General features: G+C 37.7%; 4 protein-coding genes across 5 annotated transcripts in view; all 4 read left to right on the top strand.

Moving 5' to 3' along the window:
- Positions 1 to 1,507: 1,507 nt before the first annotated feature.
- Positions 1,508 to 2,898, top strand: LOC119554179. The gene is made up of 3 exons (XM_037864971.1): positions 1,508 to 2,008; positions 2,177 to 2,733; positions 2,787 to 2,898. The coding sequence occupies exons 1-3, from the start codon at positions 1,513 to 1,515 to the stop codon at positions 2,838 to 2,840; spliced, it is 1,107 nt and encodes a 368-aa protein (XP_037720899.1). The 5' UTR covers positions 1,508 to 1,512; the 3' UTR covers positions 2,841 to 2,898.
- Positions 2,899 to 3,666: 768 nt separating this feature from the next.
- LOC119553943 lies at positions 3,667 to 5,034 on the top strand. 2 transcript variants are annotated; one of them, XM_037864636.1, is made up of 3 exons: positions 3,667 to 3,776; positions 4,278 to 4,834; positions 4,887 to 5,034. In XM_037864636.1, the coding sequence occupies exons 2-3, from the start codon at positions 4,448 to 4,450 to the stop codon at positions 4,938 to 4,940; spliced, it is 441 nt and encodes a 146-aa protein (XP_037720564.1). In that variant the 5' UTR covers positions 3,667 to 3,776; positions 4,278 to 4,447; the 3' UTR covers positions 4,941 to 5,034. The 2 variants fall into 2 exon arrangements, with proteins under 2 accessions (XP_037720564.1, XP_037720563.1); XM_037864635.1 differs by having other exon boundaries at positions 3,673 to 4,194.
- Positions 5,035 to 5,393: 359 nt separating this feature from the next.
- Positions 5,394 to 7,654, top strand: LOC119553415. The gene is made up of 3 exons (XM_037863792.1): positions 5,394 to 5,903; positions 6,508 to 7,070; positions 7,134 to 7,654. The coding sequence occupies exons 1-3, from the start codon at positions 5,411 to 5,413 to the stop codon at positions 7,188 to 7,190; spliced, it is 1,113 nt and encodes a 370-aa protein (XP_037719720.1). The 5' UTR covers positions 5,394 to 5,410; the 3' UTR covers positions 7,191 to 7,654.
- Positions 7,655 to 14,940: 7,286 nt separating this feature from the next.
- LOC119555006 (ecdysone-induced protein 75B, isoforms C/D) overlaps positions 14,941 to 24,632 on the top strand; it is a 107,601-nt gene continuing 97,909 nt past the window's right edge. Inside the window, exons 1-2 of the mRNA XM_037866147.1 lie at positions 14,941 to 16,336; positions 16,432 to 18,500. Coding sequence (XP_037722075.1) covers positions 17,141 to 18,500 — 1,360 coding nt within the window. The 5' untranslated portion in view covers positions 14,941 to 16,336; positions 16,432 to 17,140. The remainder of the gene's footprint in view (positions 16,337 to 16,431; positions 18,501 to 24,632) is intronic.

The following is a 24,632-nucleotide window of genomic DNA, read 5'->3' as shown; positions in this document are numbered from 1 at the left end:
TTTAATTTAAGTATTTAAAAAATAATGTGGTCCACTGATAACAAACGGATGAATTTAAATAGTTGAGGAAATAAAAAAACCAGAGTACGCTAAATGAGTGCCTCGACTAACAGATACCCTTTACTTTTTTAATCTAATTTAAAATAATTGTACCTCCAGATGGCTTTAAAGATGACTATTTGTGGGCGTTAGAATGGACGTGACGAATTTTTGTAAGGCAGGCCAATGGGTATTGACAAAGCAAAAGCATATCAGTTAAATTGCAAGTATAACCTCAAAATTGTAATCACTAAATCATCAGAGGCTTTACTCTATTGGCTCAGAAATTTCTAAAGAAATCATCTTTATATTTCTGTGTATCTCAACCCTTGTCTTCTCCCTCAAGCCATTGCAGTTTTTTGTTTACTGCTGCAACATAACAAATTAGCGAAAGTTTTGGGTGGAGAAGGAGGACAACTGTCTGGGCACGAGAGTGGAATGAAAAGGGGTTGGGGCTGTCACAAGGGGTTGGTGCATTACGGCGGCATAATTACTGTAATCTATATCATATTGCAGAGCTTGCTTGATGTTCTGTTGGCCAAATAAGTGGCCATTAAACGCAGTCAACTTTGGGGCCAAGCCGCAGTTGGACTTGGCCTTAAATACGTGTAGGAGTGGGGACTCCGATGAGTATGTACATCAGTACTGAATGTGGTTTCTTTTTTCTGAATACTTAAAATAAAATAAAATAATAATAGGTCTATTTTTAGGATATGTTTAACAACAGTAGCGCATTTGCACATGTGGGATCATATATACAAACACTCTGTTGGACCTTGCATCACACGTAAAGCAATGGAATCACGAATCACACCGGACTATATCAGATTGAGGTCTTCGATCTGAATAAAAAAATATAATATCGATTTGACGTGTGTAGGTAAAACACTTTTCAGTCTACAACCTTTCGATAAATAATTTATATTTTTTAATTTTACATCAAAATGTTGCACAATATATTGCGAAAGGCCAGTGAACTGAAAGTGATGCAATCTCTTCTCTATACACTCTCTTTCCGTTCAAAAGTCTCGACTTAGGTCAGAAAAAGAGCTTTTTGCGTCAGTTTTCAGTTGACTCTCCATGGAAAAGTGCAACCAAGGAAATGCGGCAAAACTTTACCGATTTTTCGATAAATGTGTTAGATATTTAAGATAGAAAGGCATAATCAACAAAGCTACAAAAACACCATCATCGTATGGTAATATTACCATGATCTGGAATAACATTTTTGCAAAACCCCCTGCCAGATACCTAAATACATTTTTGAAAAAGTAATATATAATGTAAAGAATTAAATCTTAGAATCTGTAATTAAGCAGTTTTCCAAGATTTAGCTAATGAAATGTAGTGAAGAGAAATCAAAAGTTTTCCCGCTTACCCTCTCTTAGAGTGGCCAATTGCATTCGCCTCTCGACACAATGAGTTTTGACATAGTTCTCAGTACGCATTTCGCTCTCGAGGCAAAAGCTTGAAATGGAAAATCCACGGACTATTACCGACTTGCCCTACGAAATCCTCGATCTGATATTCAAGAACCTTGTTTACTTGAAATACAAAGTGAACCTATCTCAGGCTCACGAAAAGCTCGGAAAAGCTTTTGCCTTTCACTGCCGCAATAAGTTCAGGAGTCTATCGCCCGGAGCACAGTTAACAGCCGAACTATGGGCGATTCTTATTCAGGAATGTGGACCCACAATTGAGGAGTATGTCTACGGTGATTCGGGTTACTCCTGGAACGATCTGATTGCCGAGGCAGTTGTGACACACTGTCCCAATCTGAAATCGGTATCGATTCGTCTATTTATGTCTGGCCAAGTCGGTGTTCCGGCATTTTTAAAAAAGTTGAAAAGCACCCTGAAATCGGTGAAAATAGACCAACAAGATTATTTTCCAGCTACCGTCCTTGCAGTTGTGGGTGAAATGACCCAATTACAGACATTGTCATTCAAGGGATATGTGGACGAAAACGGTGAGTATTTTCCGCGAAAAGGCTTTAATACTATATAAATATTTTCATTATCATTTTAAATTATGTTTTAAAGCTACTGGCATATTTCCAATTCTTGTTTAAAATTTGAATGTGTACTCGAGGTATTTACTTCCTTGTTTGAATTAACTTCTTAGAGGGTTTTTTTAGTGCATCACGTAGAAAAATGTATCGCCCTTGAGAAGTTGAGCATCGAGCACGTTAGTCATTGGGAGAAGCCTCCTGTGAACTTATTGCGAATTTGTGCTTCACTAAGGAATCTGCGAGTTTTAAGTTTAAATAAAATAAAAATAATGCCGTTTGAAGAGCCACATTCGAATATGTGGGTTGGCTTAAAAACCCTGACACTAGATTTTTGCGAGTTTTCCGAGGGACTGCCAGACTGCCCTGAACTAAAAAAATTGGATATTCATTACCCAAGATGTCACACCGAAGGCTACAGTTTTAAATTCATTCTAAAAAATGGAAGAAATCTACATACATTGTATGAGAAATGCGAGCCGCCAATCGATGCAGAGGGTTTTCTTCAACTCCTTCGGAGCTGCCCAAAATTACGATATCTTTATACTCGGATGGAATTTATTAAACTCTATTCGGCTTATGTGTCTAGAATAATAGCCATTCTAGAGACCAATGGAGTAACGCGGGAGGACCCGTTGGAACTTGTCATATGTAGGCGCATTAAGTGGAAATGGTTCAAAAGATTAGTGAGTGCGATAAAGCAAGATGCTTTAAAATAATGCTTAATGTTAATTTTCAGCTTCTTCGGACTCCCAATGCTGAGTTGATCGATCTGTATGAGGGTACTGGGTAAACGTAAACCCATTTGATAATATATCAAAAAATAAAGAAAAAAATATTAATTACACAGAAATATATATCTCTTTTATTAATTTATGGTACATGTAAATAAGAAAGATTTATTGGTATTTTTTGGCTACAATACAGTTAGTAACGTCAGTGAACTCTAAACACAGACAGAAAAAGTTTTCTCGATTTCTCTCTCAAAGGGCTCAAGAATTGGCATTTCGCTTTCTCTCGATTAGTTTTGGAACAGTTCTCGCGCTCGAAAGCATTAACTTCTGATTTAAAGCCCTCTATCTCATACTTAAGAATCTATATATCTTTTTGGGAAAACTGACCCATTAAATAATTTTTAGGTATTTTTGGTTTTAGATAAATATAGATAAAAATTGTAAGTAAGTAAGCAAACAAATACATTATAACAATTCTAAACCAATTAAAAAGTAACTTCGTTTAAAAAAGTTTGGATCTTAAAGAAATATTTTTTCACCACTTTCACAAATAATTTGAAACCCAGATAATGATATGACACCATTTATTTATGTTTTCTAATTTGGTTAACTTAAAAAAAAATCTAAATTGTTTTTAGTCGAACATTTAACATTTTAAATTCCTTAAAAAATTAGAATCAAAGGCTTAAGAGCATTTCGATGTTAATAAGTCTTATATTATGACAACATCCTGCTCTGTGATGAAATATAGCATAAACACTTAAATTAAGATAAAGTAGGGAATTGCAAGAAGAGTGCAGTGAACAGCTTTTTCGCTTTCCTCTCTTTGAGTTCGCGAATTCATTCCTCTCTTTGGAAGTTGTTTGCCACAGTTCTCAGTTTGCATATCGCTCCCGAGCGTAAAGCTTGCAATGGAAATCCAACGGACAATAACAGATTTGCCGCTCGAAGTCCTCGATCTGATATTCAAAAATCTTAGTTACTTGAAAACCAAAGTGAGTCTGGCTCAGGCTTGTGAAAAGCTCGGGAAAGCTTTTGCCTTTCACTGCCGCAATGAGTTCAGAAAACTTGCTCCCTCTACCAAACTAACCCCCGAATTGTGGGTATTCGTAATACAAGAATGTGGCTCAGAAGTTGAGGAACTGTTCTACAATGGACTCTCTGCCGGATTGTACTGGAACGATCTTATAGCGCAGGCTGTTGTGAAGCACTGTCCTAATCTCAAGTCGTTATCAACTTGTGTATATAGGTCGCATGTTAAGAGTGTTCAGTCTTTTATAATGAAGATGAAAAGCTCTTTAGTATCGGTTACATTGGACCAAAGGGAAAGTTTTCCACAAGATATCTTAAAAACGGTCAGCGAAATTACCCAATTAAAAAAATTATCATTTAAAGGAAATGTTGACGAGAATGGTGAGTTTCATAACTTATTTCAACTTATTTGATTTGCCTAAATCGATTTATTAGATTTAATATTCTTTAAATTGTTTTTTTAGTTTACCATATACAGAATTTGGTCGCCCTGGAGAAACTGGCAATTGAAAACCAATATTATCTAACAAAAACTTCTGTCAACTTACTAAGAGTTTGTGCTCCACTAAGGAAACTCCGAGACTTAACTGCGTTCAACATAAAAATAGTTTCGTCAGAAGAACCTTATTCAGAGATGTGGGTAGCTTTAAAATCTCTGTCCTTGATTAGATGCGAATTGTCCAACGAGCTGCCAGACTGCCCAGAGCTCACATACTTGGATATTGAAAGCCTCAACTGTCGTACTGAGGGCTATATTTTAGGATTTATTCTCAAAAATGGAGAAAATCTTACAACGTTATATGAGAGTTGTTATCCTCCAATTAATGCCGATGGCTTTCTTCAACTGCTTCGAGGATGTCCCAAATTGCGTTACTTTTATACTCCAATGGACTACATAAAACTCTATTCAACCTATGTGTCTGCCATAGTGGAAATTCTAGAGGCCAATGGAGTTACGCGTGAGGACCCTTTAGAACTGGTTATAAGTAGGCGTATTAAATGGAAATGGTTCCGAAGATTAGTGAGTGTGAAAAAGTAAGTTTATTAAAGAAATAACTTTTTGTTTATTTTAGCTTCTTCGAACCCCCAATTCAGAATTGATTGAATTGTATGAGGGTGGTAATTGAGGACTCTGTTCAAGAGTTTTTCCTTAAAATAAATATACCTACCTACTCATATATACATAATAAAATGTTTTGTTATTATCCATTCTTTTATAAGGAATATATTTAGTAGGAAAGAAATAAATGGCTTTTTAATCCCACCTTTACAATATGCTGTGTTTTCATAATAATATGACTTGGATTTTTCCACTTGCCCACTTGAAGTAGGAGCTGTCCAAGCTTAAATTAAAATAAAAACACCCATTTTCTATAAAAAATTTAGTTTTTATTAAAAACTTTTTAAATATTACTAATTAGATTGGCATTTAAATAAAATGTTTGTGACTTGGATACCCTGTTACACAGTTTTGAGTAAGCGGTATTTAAGCGTTCTCGCTCTTATCTCGACCGCCTCTCTTCTTCGGAGGTAAAAAAAAGTTAATTTGCATCAGTTCTAAGTTTGCCCTCCTCTCTCGAGGGTATGGGTACCTGCGATGAGAAATCAACGGACCTTAACCGATTTGCCCCTCGAAGTCCTCGATATAATATTTAAGAACTTACGAAATCTGAGAGACAAACTTCGACTGGCGCAGGCCCATGAATATCTGGGACAAGCGTTTTCCTACCACAGCGGCAGTGATTACAGGAGGTTCTCCCCAAAAATACATTTTCCGGTTCGGCTATATCGTGTTCTGTTGGCGGAATGTGGTCCGTCAATTGTGGAGTTCACCTGTGGGTCGGACACTTGGAGTGATCTGCTGGCCAAATCGATAGCGAAGAACTGTCCCAACCTGGAATCGGTCAACATTAGTGTAACATTGAGGAACAGTAACAGCGTTCACTCCTTTCTGCTCAACATGGCGAAATCTTTAATTTCGGTCGAATTAAAACTCAACGACAGTTGTCAATCGCCGAGGATCCTCAATGCCGTGGCAGAACTGAAAAACTTGAGAAAATTGTTGTATGAAGGATACATTGACAGAGGAGGTGAGCACTATAAAATAATAATAAATGTGTTGTAAGTAAAGGGATCTTTTATTTGAAAATAAAGTTATTTTTATCTGGCACTTTAAAAACCAAGTTCTTATGTCTATTTATTTAAAATTAAAATAATTTATTTTTCTGGATTTCACTGGTCATTAATGGGTTAAAAGAATAAAGTTTAAAGTGTAATGTGATAAGCGGTTGTTGATATTCCAGTTCGGGAGATATAAAACGGTACAATTCTTCTCCGTGGATCTTACAAAGATTATCAGATTACGTTATTCCAACTATATATTTGTCGATTTTGTTTTGACTCCTAATTTCGTATCAAAATTAATTTCGACTTCAAGCTTACCAGTGATATTTATGTTTATATATTAACACTTTTAGAAAAAGTGTAGACTAATGATAATTCTTTTGTTTTTTAATTTGTATTATTAATGTATACATATGCTTATTTAAAACCCGACTTAAATTCATTGCTCAATCGTTTTAAGAGAACACATTAAGATATATAATAAACAAACATAAAAGTACTAAATAAATTTATGTTCGAGTTTAGAAAAGGTGTTTCTGTTTTTAATTTATTATTTATTTAATTTTATAGTAAACCAGCTGCACAAACTTGTTGCTCTTGAAGAGCTGAGACTCGACTATCAAGGAAGGGGATACAGATGCAGAGCGGTTAATCTCCTCCAGATTTGTGGACAGATGACAAATCTCCGGTGTTTGACTGTGAGCAATATTTGTATATCTCCACCAGATGGGTTTCACCCCATGATATGGCCAAACTTAAAAGATTTAAAAATGCAGAACTGCGAAATCTCCACAGCATTACCCGATTGTCCAAAGCTTAAAACCCTTTATATAAAGTTTTGCAAATGCCGAATAAGAGGTTACGTCTGCAGCTTTATTTTGAAGAATGGCAAGAATATAGAGGAAATAGACGAGAGTTGTGAACCGGCACCATTCGATGGGCCCAGTTTCCTTCAAGTGATACGAAGCTGTCAGAAACTGCAACTATTTTCCACTCCCTTGGGTGGTATTAGAATCTACCAAGCATTTGTTACCTCCTTAGTGGATATTCTTAAGGTTAATGCAGCGACGCGAAAGGAACCTTTTGAACTGATATTGTACTGCCGAGATAAGCTAAGATGGCTTCGACGATTTGTGAGTGGAATTTGCATTTTGAACATTACATACAGTTTTTGTTCTTTCAATTATGTTTTTTAGCTACAACGGACATCTTATCCTGAAGTGATCCATACGCTTTACCTCTACAAATTCTGATGATTGTAAAATTTATGATTTCATTTTATTCCATTTTAATAATAAAATACCTATACATGTTTTTTAAAAAATTGTAAAGCTTAAGAAATACCTTAAATGTTAAATAATTTAAAACGCTTAGAATATCAATTGTTTAAAGTCTTATTTTTAAATAAAATGTATATATTTGTTTATTCAAAATTTTATACAAATAGACTTGGTTGCAAAAAGTTGGACATTTCATTAGTGTAATCTGATCTTAAAGTACTAAAAATAATATATTTCTAATGATAATTTTCTTTAATTTCCGAGTTTGCTCTCGGTGGAAAGCTCTATGATAGAAAACAAGATCCGTCCTAGATTTGAATTTACCGACCTTGACTATTTTTACAATTTTAAAATTTTAATGTTTTAAGGCGTTTTCACAATTTGTTTTAAAAGAAGATAAAATAAGTTTGTAGAATAAGTATACACCTTTAAAATGTTTATTAGATATTGCTATAGATTAATTTTTTAAGGTTTTCTTTTAAAAAAAAACTTTTATAACATTTATACTGTAATATAACAGCTAAATAAAATAAATACAAAACCGATATATACGTCAACAGTGGATAAGCTTACCTGTATTCTCTAAATGCATTTAATAAATATTACCGTAGCCCAAGCAAACCCAAATCCGACACGAACTTTGAACTTGCGCCTGAACTTTGGCGCCATACCCATCCGTTTGAATATATTCCTTTCTATCCAGGAGTGCGTGTCAGGTGCAATGGACACATGCCCCTAGGAGGTTCAACAACATTGGCCGCAAATTCCCTGGCTTACTCATCCGGTGCTAGAGGGCTGGCAGACCAAAAGTGTGAGTTTATGGAACAATGATTCACCTTTGCTGGCTGCAAGTCGGAATAATAAAGCAGGACAAACAACAATGAGGGGCCTTCGAACACACGGAAAATCTAAAGTTGTAGTAAAAGGTTTGTCCTCCTCTATTTTTTAGTTTATTAATTTTTTCTACATTGATTTTAGAAATGATTTCATATAACAATGAAATAAAAACAATTTATTGCTGTTAACAAGTAATATAATATAATTATTAAAAATCGTTAAAATAAAAAGTAAAATATATTTAGTATCATTTTAACAAAGGAGAATAAATGAAAAGTGTAATATTTGGAAAATCATTATTCATTTTTTCATTATGATTATTTCATTATTTCATTTTTAATTGCTAATCAAATCAAAATTTTTAAATTTATCCATATATCTCCATCTAATTTAGGTCCAAGTGGTGCCAACAGGATAAGCCGTACGCAGGACAAGAGGATAAACTTTTGGCAGACCCTAATCGAGGGGGAACCCAAATATTCCCTCTGAGTCATCGACCCGAAGGCTGCTCAGCCATAAATAAACCAAAATACGTACCCTCTGCTCTCCTGCTCCGCACATCCCGATGAGAATTAGTCGCAATGAACTCTCTGGAGGCGACTGACTTATAGCACACTTTTGGCCAATTTACGCTTTGACTTGGCATTCTGGCCGAATCAGTTCAGGGCACGCACATTGACCCAATAATTGGCTTGGGTCTGATATTGAAATGTCGTTAGTGGGAGCACTTTGTAAATTCGGACTCGACTAAATCGCATAGTCTGGGGGTCTGCAGTTTGACGCAGACCATGGATTGTTTGATTGTTTTGTCAAAGAGCTAAATGATTCTTTGAAGTACGCCTCACAAAGTTTCAATATTATTTAACCAATTCATTTTGTAAACAGAAAAAACAATTATGGAATTTCGTAGTTTATTTTGAACTAAGCTAGCTATGTTTTTAGTTATTTCTTCATCTTAATCCAAATCTAAGAAAGGACTTTTATCTTCTGACCTTTAAATGGCCATCGGTGCAATGCCGAGTTTTAGTGAATTTCTTATTATCATAAGGAAATAAAATATGCTTGAGCCAATTTGACTATAAATTATCTTCATAAATTTCGAACCCATTTAAATAGTTTTAAATATTGCAGTGGATTATATCTTTAGTTATTTCTACATCTTAATCCAAGTCTAGGCAAGGACTTTTATCTGCTGACCTTTTAATGGCCATCGGGGCAATGTCGAATTTCCGTGCTCTCGTGAGTGGGTGTCGGCGACACGTGTGTGGCATATATCCTTGCAGTGCAACGGGTGAATTCAGTTAACAATTTGCCAAGGAAATGCAAAACAACTGCAATGTGCAGCCCTGAAATTAATCTGCCTCCCACGCACTCCCTTTCTTATTTCGCCCACTGTCTGCCACCCACTCAATGTCATTTGCAGGAGTTCGGCGGCTGCATCATGGAATAAAATCTGAGGGACAGCCGGTGCTTCCTAGTGCAGTTATGCCAGCCCATTTTAAAATTTAAAAGCTAAAAAATAAATATAATAAATAAATATTTCTAGTTGTAAAATTAAGTTACCTAATAAATAAATTTCTTAATATTTACGCTTTTTCCATAAAAATCAAGAATAATTATGGCTTCGATGTGTACTTTATTTTGTATAAAATTAGAAATGGCTATTTCTTGCATATCATAGTTGGCTGCACTAGTTCCCCCACGCTTTGGACCTTGGCAATGAGGCACTTCTAGCCAAGGATCCGAATACGAAACCGAATCGGAGCCAAGGACCCGACGGCGGATGCGGAAATGCGCATGCCTGCGTGTCCTTGCCCTTGGTCCTTGGTCCTCGCCGGGTGAAGCAGTTGTAAGTCCCGTAGTGCCCCTGAAAACTCTTTTAACCTTCGTGCAGCCGTGTGGCAACTGCAACGTTGCAGCTCCCAAACATGCGCTATTGCACCTCCGCTCTCTGCAGAGAGAGAGAACGAGATATTTCGCTGGATTTAGATTCAGACTCAGGCTGGGTCGAGGGTGGCATCCCCTCCAAGGAACCAAAGGGTGGTGTCTGGTTGCCCCTGCCACGTGTCGGCTGTTGCAAATTTCACGACGCTGTCATTGACCATGATATTTGGCCACTATTATATTGTGGCTGCCAGGGCCAGTGTCTCAATGCGATGCCCTCGTTGCATTTGGAGGTCCTCAATGGGAAAGATTCGGCTACAAAATGCGCCAAGTTACATATTCTAAATATGTTAAAGATCTGCGAAGGGTTCCAACAAGGTTAAAAGGGATTAACTAATTGCTCATTGCAAATTTGAACTTATACTTCAAAAATATTTTACATTCTATATTGTTTTGCTTGTGCAAGGAAATATTAGTAATAAAGAAACAGAAATCTCTTCAACTAAGTTCTAAACAAATTTTTAAGGACATTTGGTAGGATCGGGACTGGCTGAGACTCCCGTAGAGCCCCAGATTGTAATTAAAATTTGTAAGGCGAACAAATTATAAGTTCTTGAAAACTTATTTTCGTCTTGTCAACAAAAATAGCAAATAAGAAAATCAAGGTTACAAGGAACTATTCCCTTAAAACTTCCCCCACAGCTTGAAGAACAAAGGAAGCCAACTCCATTAGAGTGCAACCCCCAGAGTTGGCCAAAATCGAAGCTCATGAAGGAAGTATCTCTTCCTTGGACCGACCTTACCAAACAAAATGTAGCCCATCGAGTGTCTAGGAAACCGCTTGTCCTCGTACTCCTTTTCCTGCTTTTCCACCTCGTACTTCTTTGATTCCCACTCGTTTTCCACACCCCAAGTCGTAGAGTCTGAAGTTTGCTTTCATTTCGTTGCCCGAGGGGTTGCAACTCCAGACAGACAGAGGACCGAGAGCCAGAACCAAAGTACCGGAGAAATCCACCCACTCGCCGACTTTTTGCAATTATTTTTAATTTCTGTGCTACGACAACTCCCGGAATGCCAAAAACTTTGCAACCCCAAAAGAAGCACGCAAAAGGGGCAAGTCGATCCAGCCGGGAACCACGATATCTACAGAATAGACCAGAAGCATGGGTACAAAGCTTTGAAAACATGGTACAGTGCAGTTTGCAATGTCAGGATTTTGATGTCTTGCAATTTCCTAGAGGTTTATGGAGATAAACTCATATTAGATCACGAAGATCTGAAGAATTTGCGGTTGAGTCTTAACTTAGGAACCCCAAAATTATTTTCTATTAAAAAGTATAAGGTTAAACATGTTTGTTAGAAATGCAGTGGTATAAAAGTATAGTCATAGGTATCAATTATATTTTTATAGATTTCTAAAACTATCGATATCTTTTGATTTTATTTTCAGTTTAAATCTTTAACTGCGTTTTGGAATACTTAAAACATATAAAATGTATCCAATGTTGTCTGCTATCCTACATTTTTATTTTAAATTAGAAAATGTTGAAAACATTTTTGGGTCGTCGCTAGCGGGCACCCACTGTAGGGACATCCACGTCTGAGTTCCATGTGCGCCGTCCATTGCACCCCCAATCTGCTTTGTACATTGACTTCTCTGCTCCGCTTTGTTCTCTGCATTCGCTGCAGGTTCTGTGCTGCCTTCCGCTCTCTCGCGCGCTCTCTGCGATGCTCTCTCCCTTTTCTCCCTGTGCCCACTGTGCATTCCCATACCACGACCTACCTTACCCACACCCACAGTGCGCTGCTGCTGCACAACTCCCGCCCGGGCAGCGCAGTCGGCGTCGACGGCGGCAGCGCAGCTCGTTTTCATATTGAAAGTAGAATTTTTCACTTTTGCGAAAATTTGCAGTCGAGTCTCGGTCTCAGTCATTTTGAATACGTCATGTGGAACGCACCGTCGCGTTCCGTCCTCTGTCGCGCTCTTCCTCTTCTGCGCAATCGTCTTACCAATCGGCGGTTAACTTTCGTTTGTTAACACCAGAATTCGATCGGGCCAAGTTGCAATCCCCTGGATGCGGATGCAAAAAGAATCTGCGGGATGTGTGCGATTAAGTGGACTCTTTGTACGTGGAAATGGCTTGGATTGAGTGCAGTGTTGTGGGAGCTTTGTGTGCCAATTTAAGGAAATAAATTATACAAATAATGATCAAGGATGGCTCAATTAAACATGTGCAGAAAAGTGCCAACAATATTACATTCTAAATGGCTACAAATAAATAGGAAATTCATCTAACAATCTGTGCTTTAAATATACAAGTTCAAGCAAATATAAACATCTAGTTGAAAACAACCTTGTGAGTGATTGGAGATCCTATATTATTAAAAAATATCAAAACTTAAAACTCTGTGAGATAAATTAATAAGTAAAACGTGTGCAAATGTGTACAAAAATAAATGAATTGAAAACTATTTAACCAAATCTGAAACGGATTATACATAAGCTATATAAAATTCCTTATTACTCGCTTTTAGTATGGGTAACTTATCTTAATACTTAATTGTATCCTAAGTTTTTACAAAAACTGAAAATAGTTATATTATATATTAACGAAACCAAGATCTAAGTTTAAATGACCAAGTGAAAAATACAGAAAAATAAAGAATTGAAGATGGTGATAGTGATATTAAAATTGGTTTTAGAACGTATAATTCAAAAACAAAAGATCCTAAAAAGGAAAAGAAAGACATTTGTAAAATATTTGGGGAACATTTCGATTTTCGAACTAAAAAGAAAGAGAATTGCCCATCCTTCCAAAGAGTTATTTGTTCAAAACCCTTAACTAAAAGAATTCAAGTTGACCTCTCACTCTCGAACTACGCGCCTAAGCCCTCAATTAGATGCTCAAGTATATTGACTATTTAAATAAAAATCGAACACAAGGGCAATTATCCTTCCTGCAAAATAAGCTCCTTTTTGGGCCCAGTCCACTGCTGTCTGACTCATTCCACTTGGCCGAAACTCCGTCTGGAGTTGCAACCCTCATTAGAAGCAGGCCACACCCCCTTGCACATAGTGCCCAGCCCCAGCACCACCCACCGCCCCCTGCAACTCCGCAGAAATGCAGAGACGAGACCCCAAAAAGTAGAGGGGGAAATCTAACAGGGTATCTACAGCGCGATAACAGTGCGCTGCTTGCTCAACTGTAGACGCTCTGTTAGCCTCGCCTTGGTGTGGGTGAACTTGAACACACACACACGTGTGGTCTATTTCTCTCGGCGCTCTCTTTTTATTTGCACTGCTCTCTCGCTCGATTTATTCTATTTCAAGTTCTTATTTTGCAATGCAAGTGTGTGCGATGTCGTTCAGTGTTAAGGTCAATACATTGCCGCATTTGCATGGGTGTGCGTTTTTATTTTATGTCCATGTGTGCGTTTGCACTTGGAAAAAATGGTAGAGTTTTAGTATCAAACATATATTTTAGATTATTAAAAAACTTGTTCTTACTAAATTATAAAAAGTATTTAAAAATGTGTGAATAATTAAAAATGTTATAAAAATGATGTATTTGAAATTAGTCATTTTTAACAGTCTAGTAAATACTTAAAGTCGCAAGAAAACTTAAAAAAGGAATTATTTCAAAACCTATACCTAATATATTTTTGGGATTTTATATTAAAAACCTCTTAAAAATCTTTAAATTAATTCCAGTTTTTTTTGACAGAAAGTAATTCGATTTAAATAAGCTTTTCAATATTTTCCCTCTGTCGATTTGCACATGGTTGCAGCTCGTGAGGTTGCATTTTGTTTGTTGATTAGTCTGCTATTGAATGTTGCCATGCACACGCGAGTGCACACACTCGCACACTGAATGTCATCGCCTTTGCTCGTTTTGTAAATAGCGGTTTATTTTGTGCCTAGCATTTTTACATATATTTTTTTGGAGGTCTCCCCAACTGACGTTTGCGGAAGCTTCCGCTATATGGCCGCCATCGAATCGACTAGGAATTGTGGGGCACGATGCATCATCTCATGGCGCTACGAAAAAATATGCATTTCTTTTGACAATGTCACATGATTGCTCTGGTTAGTTATTTATAGGCAGGTGAAAGTAAGCGAAGTGCACGTGGTTTGGAATTTGGTAACGGGATTAAGAAGGCTATCAAACAATGTTTGGATAGTTATAATTTGTAATTCAAATTCGTTTTATTTTATAAATACTCTTGTATATTTATTAACATTTTTTTTTTCCTTTTTTTGTGAGCTGTTTTTTATATTTTTAACCAACAACTCTTCAAACTTACCAACATATTTCACTTTATATTTTGGTAGTCAATACTAACATTCCCCACTCAATTTTCAGAACTCAAACTTTGCTAATTTTATGCGCGAAATTCCCTTTCTGACACTACGGCTCCATTCATCCATTGCAGGCAGACCCCGAACCTACCTCAATGCGTAACCCTGCCCTAACCCAGGGAAAACAACCCAGAGTGGCCAAAAACCCCAGCCCCATGGACAGCTCTCCGCACGCATATTACTCATACGCACCCGAAACACGGAAGTTGAGCCCCGTTAAGTGAAACCCCAAATGGAAGGCGAGCAACCCCCGAGTAATGAGCCACCCTTGAGCCTAAAAAAAACTCCAAAAACTTCCCCTCGAAACTGCCCCAGTCCAATTTTTGTTAACCCCACAAAAACACCCACAAAAATCTAACAATCTTTCGCTTTTGACTGGCTCATTCGCATTTATTTTTGTTTATTTATGTTTTGCTTGTTGTATTCTGCGCCCCAGCTTCCTCGTACGCAGTCGCTCTCTCTCCGGGCTCTCGATTTCGAATTCTTCCCATCTTTGCAGCCTGAGATTCTCTCGGTTTTCATATGGTTTTCACTTTCATTGTGCAGCTTTTTGCGCGAGAGGCGACTCGATTTTTTTCGCTCTTTTCTGGTTCTGTTCTGGCTTTCTGAGCTTTTACAGTTTCAGTCAGAGAAAGTACGGCCAACGCAACGGTTGCGACTATATTCCTACCAGCCGCGATTGTAGCAACTAAAACAAACAAAAACCCACTAGCCGAGCAAGAGAGTGAATGAATTTCAAAGAAAAAAATTTCCAAAGGGGAAAAATTGCAAAAAATCAAAAAGAAAGAGTGTGCATAAATTGGGGAAATGTGCAATAATTATGGGAGCACGCCAAGGTTCCTTATATAAGCGAGAGCCCATTGTCAAGGGCGCCAAGTGTTGGCCACATTGAGCCGTGGCCGTGGCCGTAACCGTGTCCGTGTATCGTTTTCGTATCGTATCCGTAGCGCCTCGTGAGCGTCCTTGTCCTTGTGCAGGCCGAACAGCTGCTTGGGTCCTGTCCTCTGTCCTCCGAACCCCTACTACCCCGAACCCGACCTCGTCTTCGTCCTCGTCCTTGTTCTTGAACCGTAGTCCTCCAAAAGTATCTGCTGCAGATGCCATTGCTACGCCGCCCTGGAAAACGACCTTCCCGGGCGCCCAGCTGTTGCTACCGACCGCCCACTCGAATTCGACCCTCAGCTGTTGGCCATACGATATAGGAAAAGCGGAGAAAAGTTGCCAGAAAATCGGAGATATCGCTAAAACAGCTGTGCAATTCCAACGAAACCTTTTTTAATTCGTCACCTCGTCGCGATGTGCTTCAATAAGTTGTTCCTAATAAACAAATTCGCCCAGCGTTCGCCAGGCACAAAGGTCAAAAGTCAGCAGAGACAAGTGTAAGAGCCCAAAACCACAAAAAAAAAAAACAAGTTAATCAAATTAAAATCAAAGTGAATATAACCAATAAATGAGCTTAAAGCTGTTAGTAAAATATAATTAATATGAAAAGTGGCCCTTGAATATCTATCAAAGCTCACACAACGCTCCCCCTGCAAAATAAATACTTCAAATAAAACAAAAAAACCAATTCAACTATATTTTTCTAAAGGTGTTTAACAAACAAATAACCCAACTGCTCCGCGGAAGTATAAAAACGCAAGTCTAAACAAAAACAAAGTGAACGAAAATTACTGCTCAGGTTTAAAAGTTTATAACAAAAAAGGCAACTTAAGCGTTGTGTTTCATGTGCAAAATCTTAAGAAATATCTATACAAATATACTCATATATTTTTGGAATAAAATTACTAAAACCAGTCGATATAATAAATCTTGTGAAGCGTGTAACTTGTATAAATTATAAAATAGTATAAGCAGTGAATATATAACTATAACATCAATTTGTAAACAAACAAATAAAAGATTAAACCTTATACACACCTAATTACGATCATCAAATATATATATATTCTTATACATATTATTCAACGATTTTAATCAATCAATACATCAATCAATTCAACAATCAATCGAGCGATATACTTCATTTTGCAAAAAAGTAAGTAATACCATTTGCGAAATTGTTTTATATTTTAGAATTCTTAAGTTGAACTGACAGGATCAGAATAGTTATAAAATGTTTATCCTTTGCAGCTACTTCAAAGAAATACCTACGAACATACTCAGACGCTGCTGTGGATCGGGCGGAGCATAGATCAGCAAACAATAAACCATCAAGTATTATTAGCAACTAAAAACGAACTCAGACTCGGAATCAGCCTCAGAACTCGAACTCTCAGCACGAGATCATCCAACTTAACTCAACTTAACGCAACTCAGTCGAACTCATCTCATCGTCAACGGAAGTAGCCTCAACCAGAATACACTTGATACAAGTATATATTTAGACATATGGTAAGGATCAAGCAACTGTGGGCAGGTATAGGAACAACGCTAAGCTAAACTAAGGACTAAGGACAACAACAAATTCTCTAGGATACAATAGAAATACAAGGATATAAACAAAAACAGAAGAAAAGGACAACTTTTTCATTGCAACTTTGAAGGCTGACAAAACTAATTTTTTGATAATCCAAAAGCAGAACAAATTACAAAATACCACAAACAGCAACAACAAAAAGCGTAAAGAAGAAGAGACTGATTTTAAAAACAAAAAAGAGCAAGCAGCGGGAAAGGATAAAAAGGCAGCAGAAGTGAGGCAAAAGTGATTCAGGATCAAATCCAAACAAAATATAAAAAAAAAAACCAAGCAACAAAAGGCAACTTTCCATACAACACATATTTAGAATATATCTAAGAACAGATTGATATTTTTGAGCGATTATCCCTATTTTGATATATCATGTTGAAGAAACTCAAGTGCATGGAGGCGGCTCAGGCAGCAGCGGCGGCAGCCTCATCCGTGGGATCGCCATCCGCATCGAAACTGATCAAGACCGAACCCATTGACTTCGAGATGCTGCATCTGGAGGAGAGCGAACGGCAGCGCGACTTGGAGCGGGAGCCCACAAGCAGCAACAGCCTGACCCCCCAGCGGTACACGCACGTCCAGGTGCAGACCGTGCCGCCCCGCCAGCCCACGGGTCTGACCACGCCCGGCGGCACCCAGAAGGTCATCCTCACGCCGCGCGTGGAGTATGTGCAGCAGAGGGCCACCAGTTCCACGGGCGGCGGGGTCAAGCACATCTACAGCCAGCAACAGGTGGGTGGTGCAGCGCGATCCGCACCACCCGAGGCCACGGCCCTGCTGACCACCACCTCGGGCACCCCCCAGATCATCATCACCCGAACCCTGCCCTCCAACCAGCATCTGTCGCGTCGCCATTCCGCCAGTCCCTCGGCCCTGCACCACTACCAGCAGCAGCAGCAGCAACAGCAGCAGCAATCACAGCGACAACAGCAATCGCCACCACCTCTGCACCACCAACAGCAGCAGCAGCAGCAGCAGCATGTCCGCGTGATCCGCGATGGCCGGCTGTATGATGAAACCACTGTGGTGGTGGCTCGTCGGCACTCTGTTTCGCCACCACCACTGCACCACCACTCCAGATCGGCGCCCGTATCCCCGGTGATTGCCAGGCGAGCAGGAGGTGGATCTGCTGCCTACATGGAGCAGCAATATCAGCAAAGGCAGACGCCGCCTTTGGCACCACCGCCGCCGCCTCCACCACCGCCACCACCACCACCGCCACCCCAACAGCAGCAGCAGCAGCAGCAGCAATATGTCTCCAGTGGTGTTGCACCACCCACTGCAGCGGCTCGAAAGCTAGTGGTTAGCACCAGCACGCGACACGTGAACGTGATTGCCTCCAATCATTTCCAGCAGCAACATCAGGTGCAGCAGCAGCATCAGCAACATCAGCAGCACCAGCAACTTGTGATTACTAGCGTTAGTTCTAGTAGCGGCTCCTCGGGACCAACCGGCTCTTCTTCTGCGCACATCTTTCGCACGCCCGTGGTATCCAGCAGCAGCAGCAGCAGCAACAGCAACATGGCGCACAGCAGCAACATGCACCACCAGCAGCAACAGCAGCAGCAGCAATCGAACCTGGGCAACTCGGTGATGCGGCCACCACCGCCGCCGCCTCCGCCCAAGGTCAAACACGCCTCCAGCTCCAGCAGCATCGGCTCGAGCAGCAGCAACACCAACAGCAGCAGCAACAGCAACGGCGAGGAGCCGTCTAGCTCGATTCCTGATCTAGGTAAGTCGTCTCTGCCCCGAGACAGGCCACTCGAACTGTTAAACTAGCCACCTGTTGACCCTGACGGCACTTGTCGATCGCTATATGGTCGGTTAAACCGCGGGCAGGTTCCTACAACACACAAATATATAGGGACACTGAACAACACGATTATAATTGCTATTTTGGGATATAAGATACTTCTAAGTTGCTCATAATCTGGTGAAAAATTTAAAACAGATTGAATTATTTTTTAAAATCTAGTACAAGTGGAAAATTGTATTTAATATTAGAGTTTACTATTAGGTAGAATGCTTGAGTAATATCATTTGAGTGATTTTGGCGGTTGTGGCTTGGTCATTTATATAAAATATTACTTACCAGATGACCCAATACCAAACTATTTTTATGAATATTACAAAATGATATGAATATTACAAATTCATACTTAAATGTATTCAGAAACCAAAATTATTTCTCATATATTTGCAAGCTAATTCCAATTTATTTTAAAACTTATTTAAGAAAGTTAAGGAACCAATTAATATTCTAAATCCGTAGCTTAGTGTAAAACGGGGACAGACAAACTTGACATGTAGGAAATTGAAACGTATTCACTTGTGAGTCAGCGGTTAATAGAGCTGTTTGTACAGTTAGTCGTCGCACATGATACATTTGCTTACACATATCTATGGAATGAATGGGTTTAGCGGTAGTGCTAAAACCATCAAAAGGTCAAACTAAATATGAGTAATTTTACTTTCTGCGAGCAAGAAAATCTAGAATAGAATACAAATTAAAGCACGTTTTGAAAGTCGAGTTCAATTGGGGATTGGGTCAATGGTTTAAAGAGGGGGATTACGTGTGGAAAAGTTAAGCAAGGTGTGTGTTCAAATGGGAATCATACGACACTTGTCTGATTTAAGATTTCAGTTTCAAGCCCAAAAACATTTCATACGAAATAATTTCAATTCATCATTGGATTACCTCATAATTTAGGATTGCTTTTCGAAGAACGATACATATACATTCATATATATACACATCCAGTGCTGCACCCTCAATCAGAATTTTTATTTAAATTTAATTATCAATTTAAATTGAAATTGTTTTCGGGGGTTGGTCAACAATCTCCCCCCCATCTCCACCCAATCTCGGCACACTTTTTAGCATTGCCAAGGTTGCGAGATATATGTTATATATTCCTATCTATATCTGTGTTAATTTTTGTGTGTATTCAGCAATTGCCGCTCTCGCTCATTCACCTTGAACTTCAACTGGAATAAACTTGCCGCTCAGTCTGCCTTTCTGCTTTCCTCTGACGTGATGTCTGACTTTTGTTGGCTTCGTATCCAAATTGGAATTAAGTCTATATGGGTGATTTTGCGTATAAAAGAAATATATACCAGATCTGCATTGTTCGATTTTTATTATTAATGAATTACTCGATGAGAGGAATTTACAATGCTAATTTTTTACCGCTTCCGTTTTAAAATTGTTTTTTAGGTCTACTCAAAATATACACAGTTAAATTATATAAATAAAAATGTTATTGTTTTTTTATTAAAAATTTAAAGTTTTTCAACACTTAATTATTAGGTAACACTTTTTTTTAATGTCCATTTAAATGCAAATTCGCACCAAAATTAATAACTGTGATTGTCACCTAATTATAGTCAATTAGATTTTTTTGTTATTCTAACTTCCACACGTTGTTGTGATTTATTTCTGTTATTATTGAGAATTTTGCTGCGATTGTTTTCATAAATTATTCACTTTCAGTAGTGTTTTGTTTGGCTTCCCCCAAAGCTTTAATTAATCAACTATTTGTTTATTTTTCCACATAAACGAGCCAGCGTTGTGCGTTGATTATGTGACCAGCATTTTTTAGTCAGGTTAAATCATATGTTTGGACCGGGATTTCCAGCTAAGCGGGGAACCTGTTCTACGAATGCGAAAGAGATACGGATGAAAGTGACAGTCGAGAATGATTTTCGGGCTGAGAAATCTTGGTATTCTAATGATTTCATTTGGCTGAGCTGTGGGTTTTTATTTCATCGCCTTGATTTTATTTTATATATACTATACATATATATTTTTGCACATGTCTCAAGATACGCTTAGTTATACAACATATACGTGTGTGCTTTATATAAAGAGTCGGGGAGCCAATTTCTTGGACTACGGCTTGTTGTTCTTGCCGTTCTCCTTTGTTGCTTGGCTAATAAATAAACGAGTCTGCGAGTTGAGTAAATAAAAGTCAAGGCCAAACGAGCCGACTCGATAGATTTATTGGCTTTTTTCCAAGCTGAGCCATCGGATGTGAAAGTGAGAGGTTTCCAATTTACCACCTTATTTTTTAATTTCCCTGTTGCTCCCGTTGTCGCATATACCCGATTGTAGGGCACTCGGTTTTTCAATGTCAATGTCAAACCAAATTCGAGACCTTCAGCTCCACGCATCACACATATCAGCAATGGGTCAACACCGGGTGCTTGTGTGTGTGTGAAGAGCACTCATAAACGTCCATATCCCTCATGAAATGTATTTATATTCCATTGTTATCATTTTGCGCCAGTGACAGCCAGCAACTGTCGCCCACAAAAGTCACAAGGGAAAGCGAAACATGAGTATAAGAATTTGTAACAAATTTTTTTTATTTATTTAAGTTTGTAATATTTTTTACCTATCCAAAAATATTTGATGACATATTTGTATATTTATAAATTTTAACTATATAACATTATTGCCCGCTTTTGAGTTACTACTAACAGTAAAAAATATAAACAAATAGGATTTAGTCAAGTTAACATCAAATAACTTTTTTTGTGCCTATAAAGGGGTTCTTACTTAACCGTATGGTATTGCACAACCATTTTACTATTAAACGTTCTGCAAAATATCTTAATTTCCCAAGTCAACCAATTTGTGATTACAAAACATAAAACTTAACTCGGTTGAGGGCGAACATTGATTGTTTATTTATTTACATTTTTACCCCGACCGGTTCACTTCGACAAGCTGCAATACATTAAATACGCTTGAGTTGAACAACTGTTGTGTAAACGGTTATATTAACTAGTATATAGTGTTATGCAAACAGTTATCCAAAGTGCCAGATTAAACAGTGCGCTAAACTACCTTTTGACACCAAGTGCTATACCAAGTTTTAAGTTACTACTTTTGGTTTTCTATGTTAACTCAGACATTCCCTTCTAAACAATAAAAAAAATAATTATAAAGCCTGATACTCAATCAAAATTAAAATTTCTAAACAAAATAAGGTTCTTGAAATTTTTGACTAAGGTAAGTATCAGGCTTAAAATACAAAATTGCATCAAAAAACATGCTTATTTTAATAAACTGTTTTATTTCATATGTTTGTTTAATATTATAATAAATAATATTGCTTAGAAGCTCTTAAATAGAATTCCGCGTCTATAATTTAATTTGCAGGTGAAACGGTTGGAAGAACTGAGTTGTAGAGCAAACACATTTGCCTTTTTGCGTTCTGGCCAACTTTCAATTGAGTCACTAGCAGTTTTTGACTTATTTTTCCGGATTGCCTGGCCTAGTCCCAGTCATCCAACGACCTTGCCAACGAAAATGCGCCCTTCCTCTTGCTTACATAACTCCCCATAAAGAGCAATACTAAATGCTGATTTTAGCTCAAAACTAGCAATTACATTATTCAATAGAATAAAAGCAAACGCGTAATTTGTTAAGGTTTAGTTGAACTATGTGCCATTGAATAAATAAATAGATTATGGCATATAAAAACCGATCAATGATCGCCGGAGAGAACAGAGAGAAATTGTGAGAGTGGCCGGCTTTGGGGGTGGGGATGCCTTGGGGTTTTCAACCTTGAGGTTATACAAACTAATAATAAATACACGTACTTGCTGCTAATTTCCCTTCAATTCAAACTGTGTTCTGAGCAAATGTTTTATAACCGAAATGAATATTGATTGAAATTATAATACACAATTAAATATAATATAAAGATACAATGTAACGCCGATTGCGCATCGATCAAGATATTATGCAAGCAGAATATTAAAACAATTACATATTTCTAGAATTTACAATTTTTAGAAAGGAAATCCCATGACTATAACTAAAAGATTCTACATTTTTAGCATATTTTAAACATTTGAACATTCTGTAAATGAAATCTTAGCTTGTAAAGAACCCTAGTACGTATTTTTGTCCAATTTGGATGTTTAACTAATTAAGCCAAAGGGTCATAAGGTCTCACAGATAAATGTTGGCCAATTATTATCGTGATGAAATTCCCTCCAACTCGATGGCCCTGAATTACGATCAATGATTTTCGCATAATTACCCAACAGCTGATTGATTTATAACCGTTGTACTAACCGAACTAAGCTTAGTACAACTCATTTCTAAGCCAACAAAACATTGACACAAAGTCACGCCAAGTCCAGTCTGGTTATGGCGATTTTTCAGTTACTTAACCGGGCACAGATAAACGGGCTACGACGACAGCAGAATAGAAACAGTTAACAAAAGTATCTGGCGGATAAAAATGCCACACCAAGCAAATCAAAACCTGTTCTAATGGCAACAAAAAATCGAAACGAAACAAAATCAGCAAAAACCAAATGCAAAACAAATAAAACAAAAATAATATACAATGTGCAATTGTATAAAAATGCGAATTACAAGTGGGCGAGCGCAATAAAAATGTTAGAAAAAGCACAAGGTCATTGAGAAGCGGAAGAGAAAACAAAAGGCAAAAAGCAATAGGAAAAAGCAATAGAAACAAAAAACAAAGCGAAAAAAGCACAACAAAATGTGACACACTGAAAGCGAGAATACCATAATTACACAAACAGATTCATGGCTGTGTTGGTGTGTGTGTGTGTGTGTGTGTGGGAGGGGTGGGGGGAAGGGGGGGGCGCTAGAACAAGTGCAGGCGTAACGTAAATCTAGAACACTTCCTGAACGAGCGAGCGAGACGGCGAAAACAATTAGCGAAAAGTGAATTTGATTACAGTTGCAACGGGGCGTATGAGTGACGTACTTGAGCGCCGCCAGCGATCCACCTATCGCCATCTCCCTCTCGCGCCCTCGCCATCGCGAGCACCGTTACAATCGCATTGAGACTGAGGCTGCGTAACGGTACCGCACTAGGCCAACTTACAAGGTACCGCTGGTAATCGTAAACCCAAGTGTTATGTCCTCGCAGCGATGTTCCCATGATATCCATCCGATGTTGGATTCTCCGATTCGAAAGACGATTTTAATAGTTCTATCCCAATTTGCTCTTATTTAATGTGTTTCGTTGGAGAAATTACAAAAATTACATCTATAAAAAAAATTGTATTTAAAGCTTCTTTCGGTTAGACTGCGTTAGAAAATTAACCTTTGAAGTTTATTTTTAGTTTTTAAAACAATTACTTGTTAGTATCGATTTGCATTTTGATGTTGGGTATGTTTACGAAACTAAAACTAACTAAAAAACTTGTAGTACTACCTGTAGTGGACATCGACTATACAGATATTAGGGCAATGCCTATTTTGGGTGTCATATATTATTACTTTTTATATACTTACATAATTAATTTTGATTTATTTTTTATTATTTATTTTTTATTATTATTATTATTATTATTACAGTATTATTATTATTATTATTATTATTATTATTATAGTATAATAGTCATCCTTGAACTGCCGTTTTTAATTTGTTAGAACATCAAATTTGATTGCGTTTCCCTTCTATAGCTGCTTAATCTAGTCACTTATAGTTTGCATCGGACTAAATCAAGAAAACAAAAAATTAAATAGCTAAAGGGCAGAAGAGATACAATTTAGTAGACCCCTTTATCTATGAAGCTGTACTGTTTGAAATATTATCTAATTATAGATGATTGGATTAACATCGGTAGAAATCGAATACTTGGAATATAATTTCACATAAATTACAGAAATGTTGATTTAAAATTGAAGTTCCAGGAACCGATTTAATAAACATTCTCGGGATTCAGAAGTTGAGCCCAGCATGGTTAAACTTTTATGTTGTTAAAAATAAGAAACTACTTAATTTACTTGAAAGATAAAGTTAACATTGGGTTAAATGATTTTTTAAAATTGTATCCAAACTCAAAAGTAATCAAACAAAAAACT

The sequence above is a fragment of the Drosophila subpulchrella genome, chromosome 3L, assembly GCF_014743375.2.
Source record: "Drosophila subpulchrella strain 33 F10 #4 breed RU33 chromosome 3L, RU_Dsub_v1.1 Primary Assembly, whole genome shotgun sequence".
In the NCBI taxonomy this organism is placed as follows: Eukaryota; Metazoa; Arthropoda; class Insecta; order Diptera; family Drosophilidae; genus Drosophila; species Drosophila subpulchrella.
The sequence above is the reverse complement of the archived record's forward strand: the minus strand, read 5'-3'. Positions and strand labels throughout refer to the sequence as shown.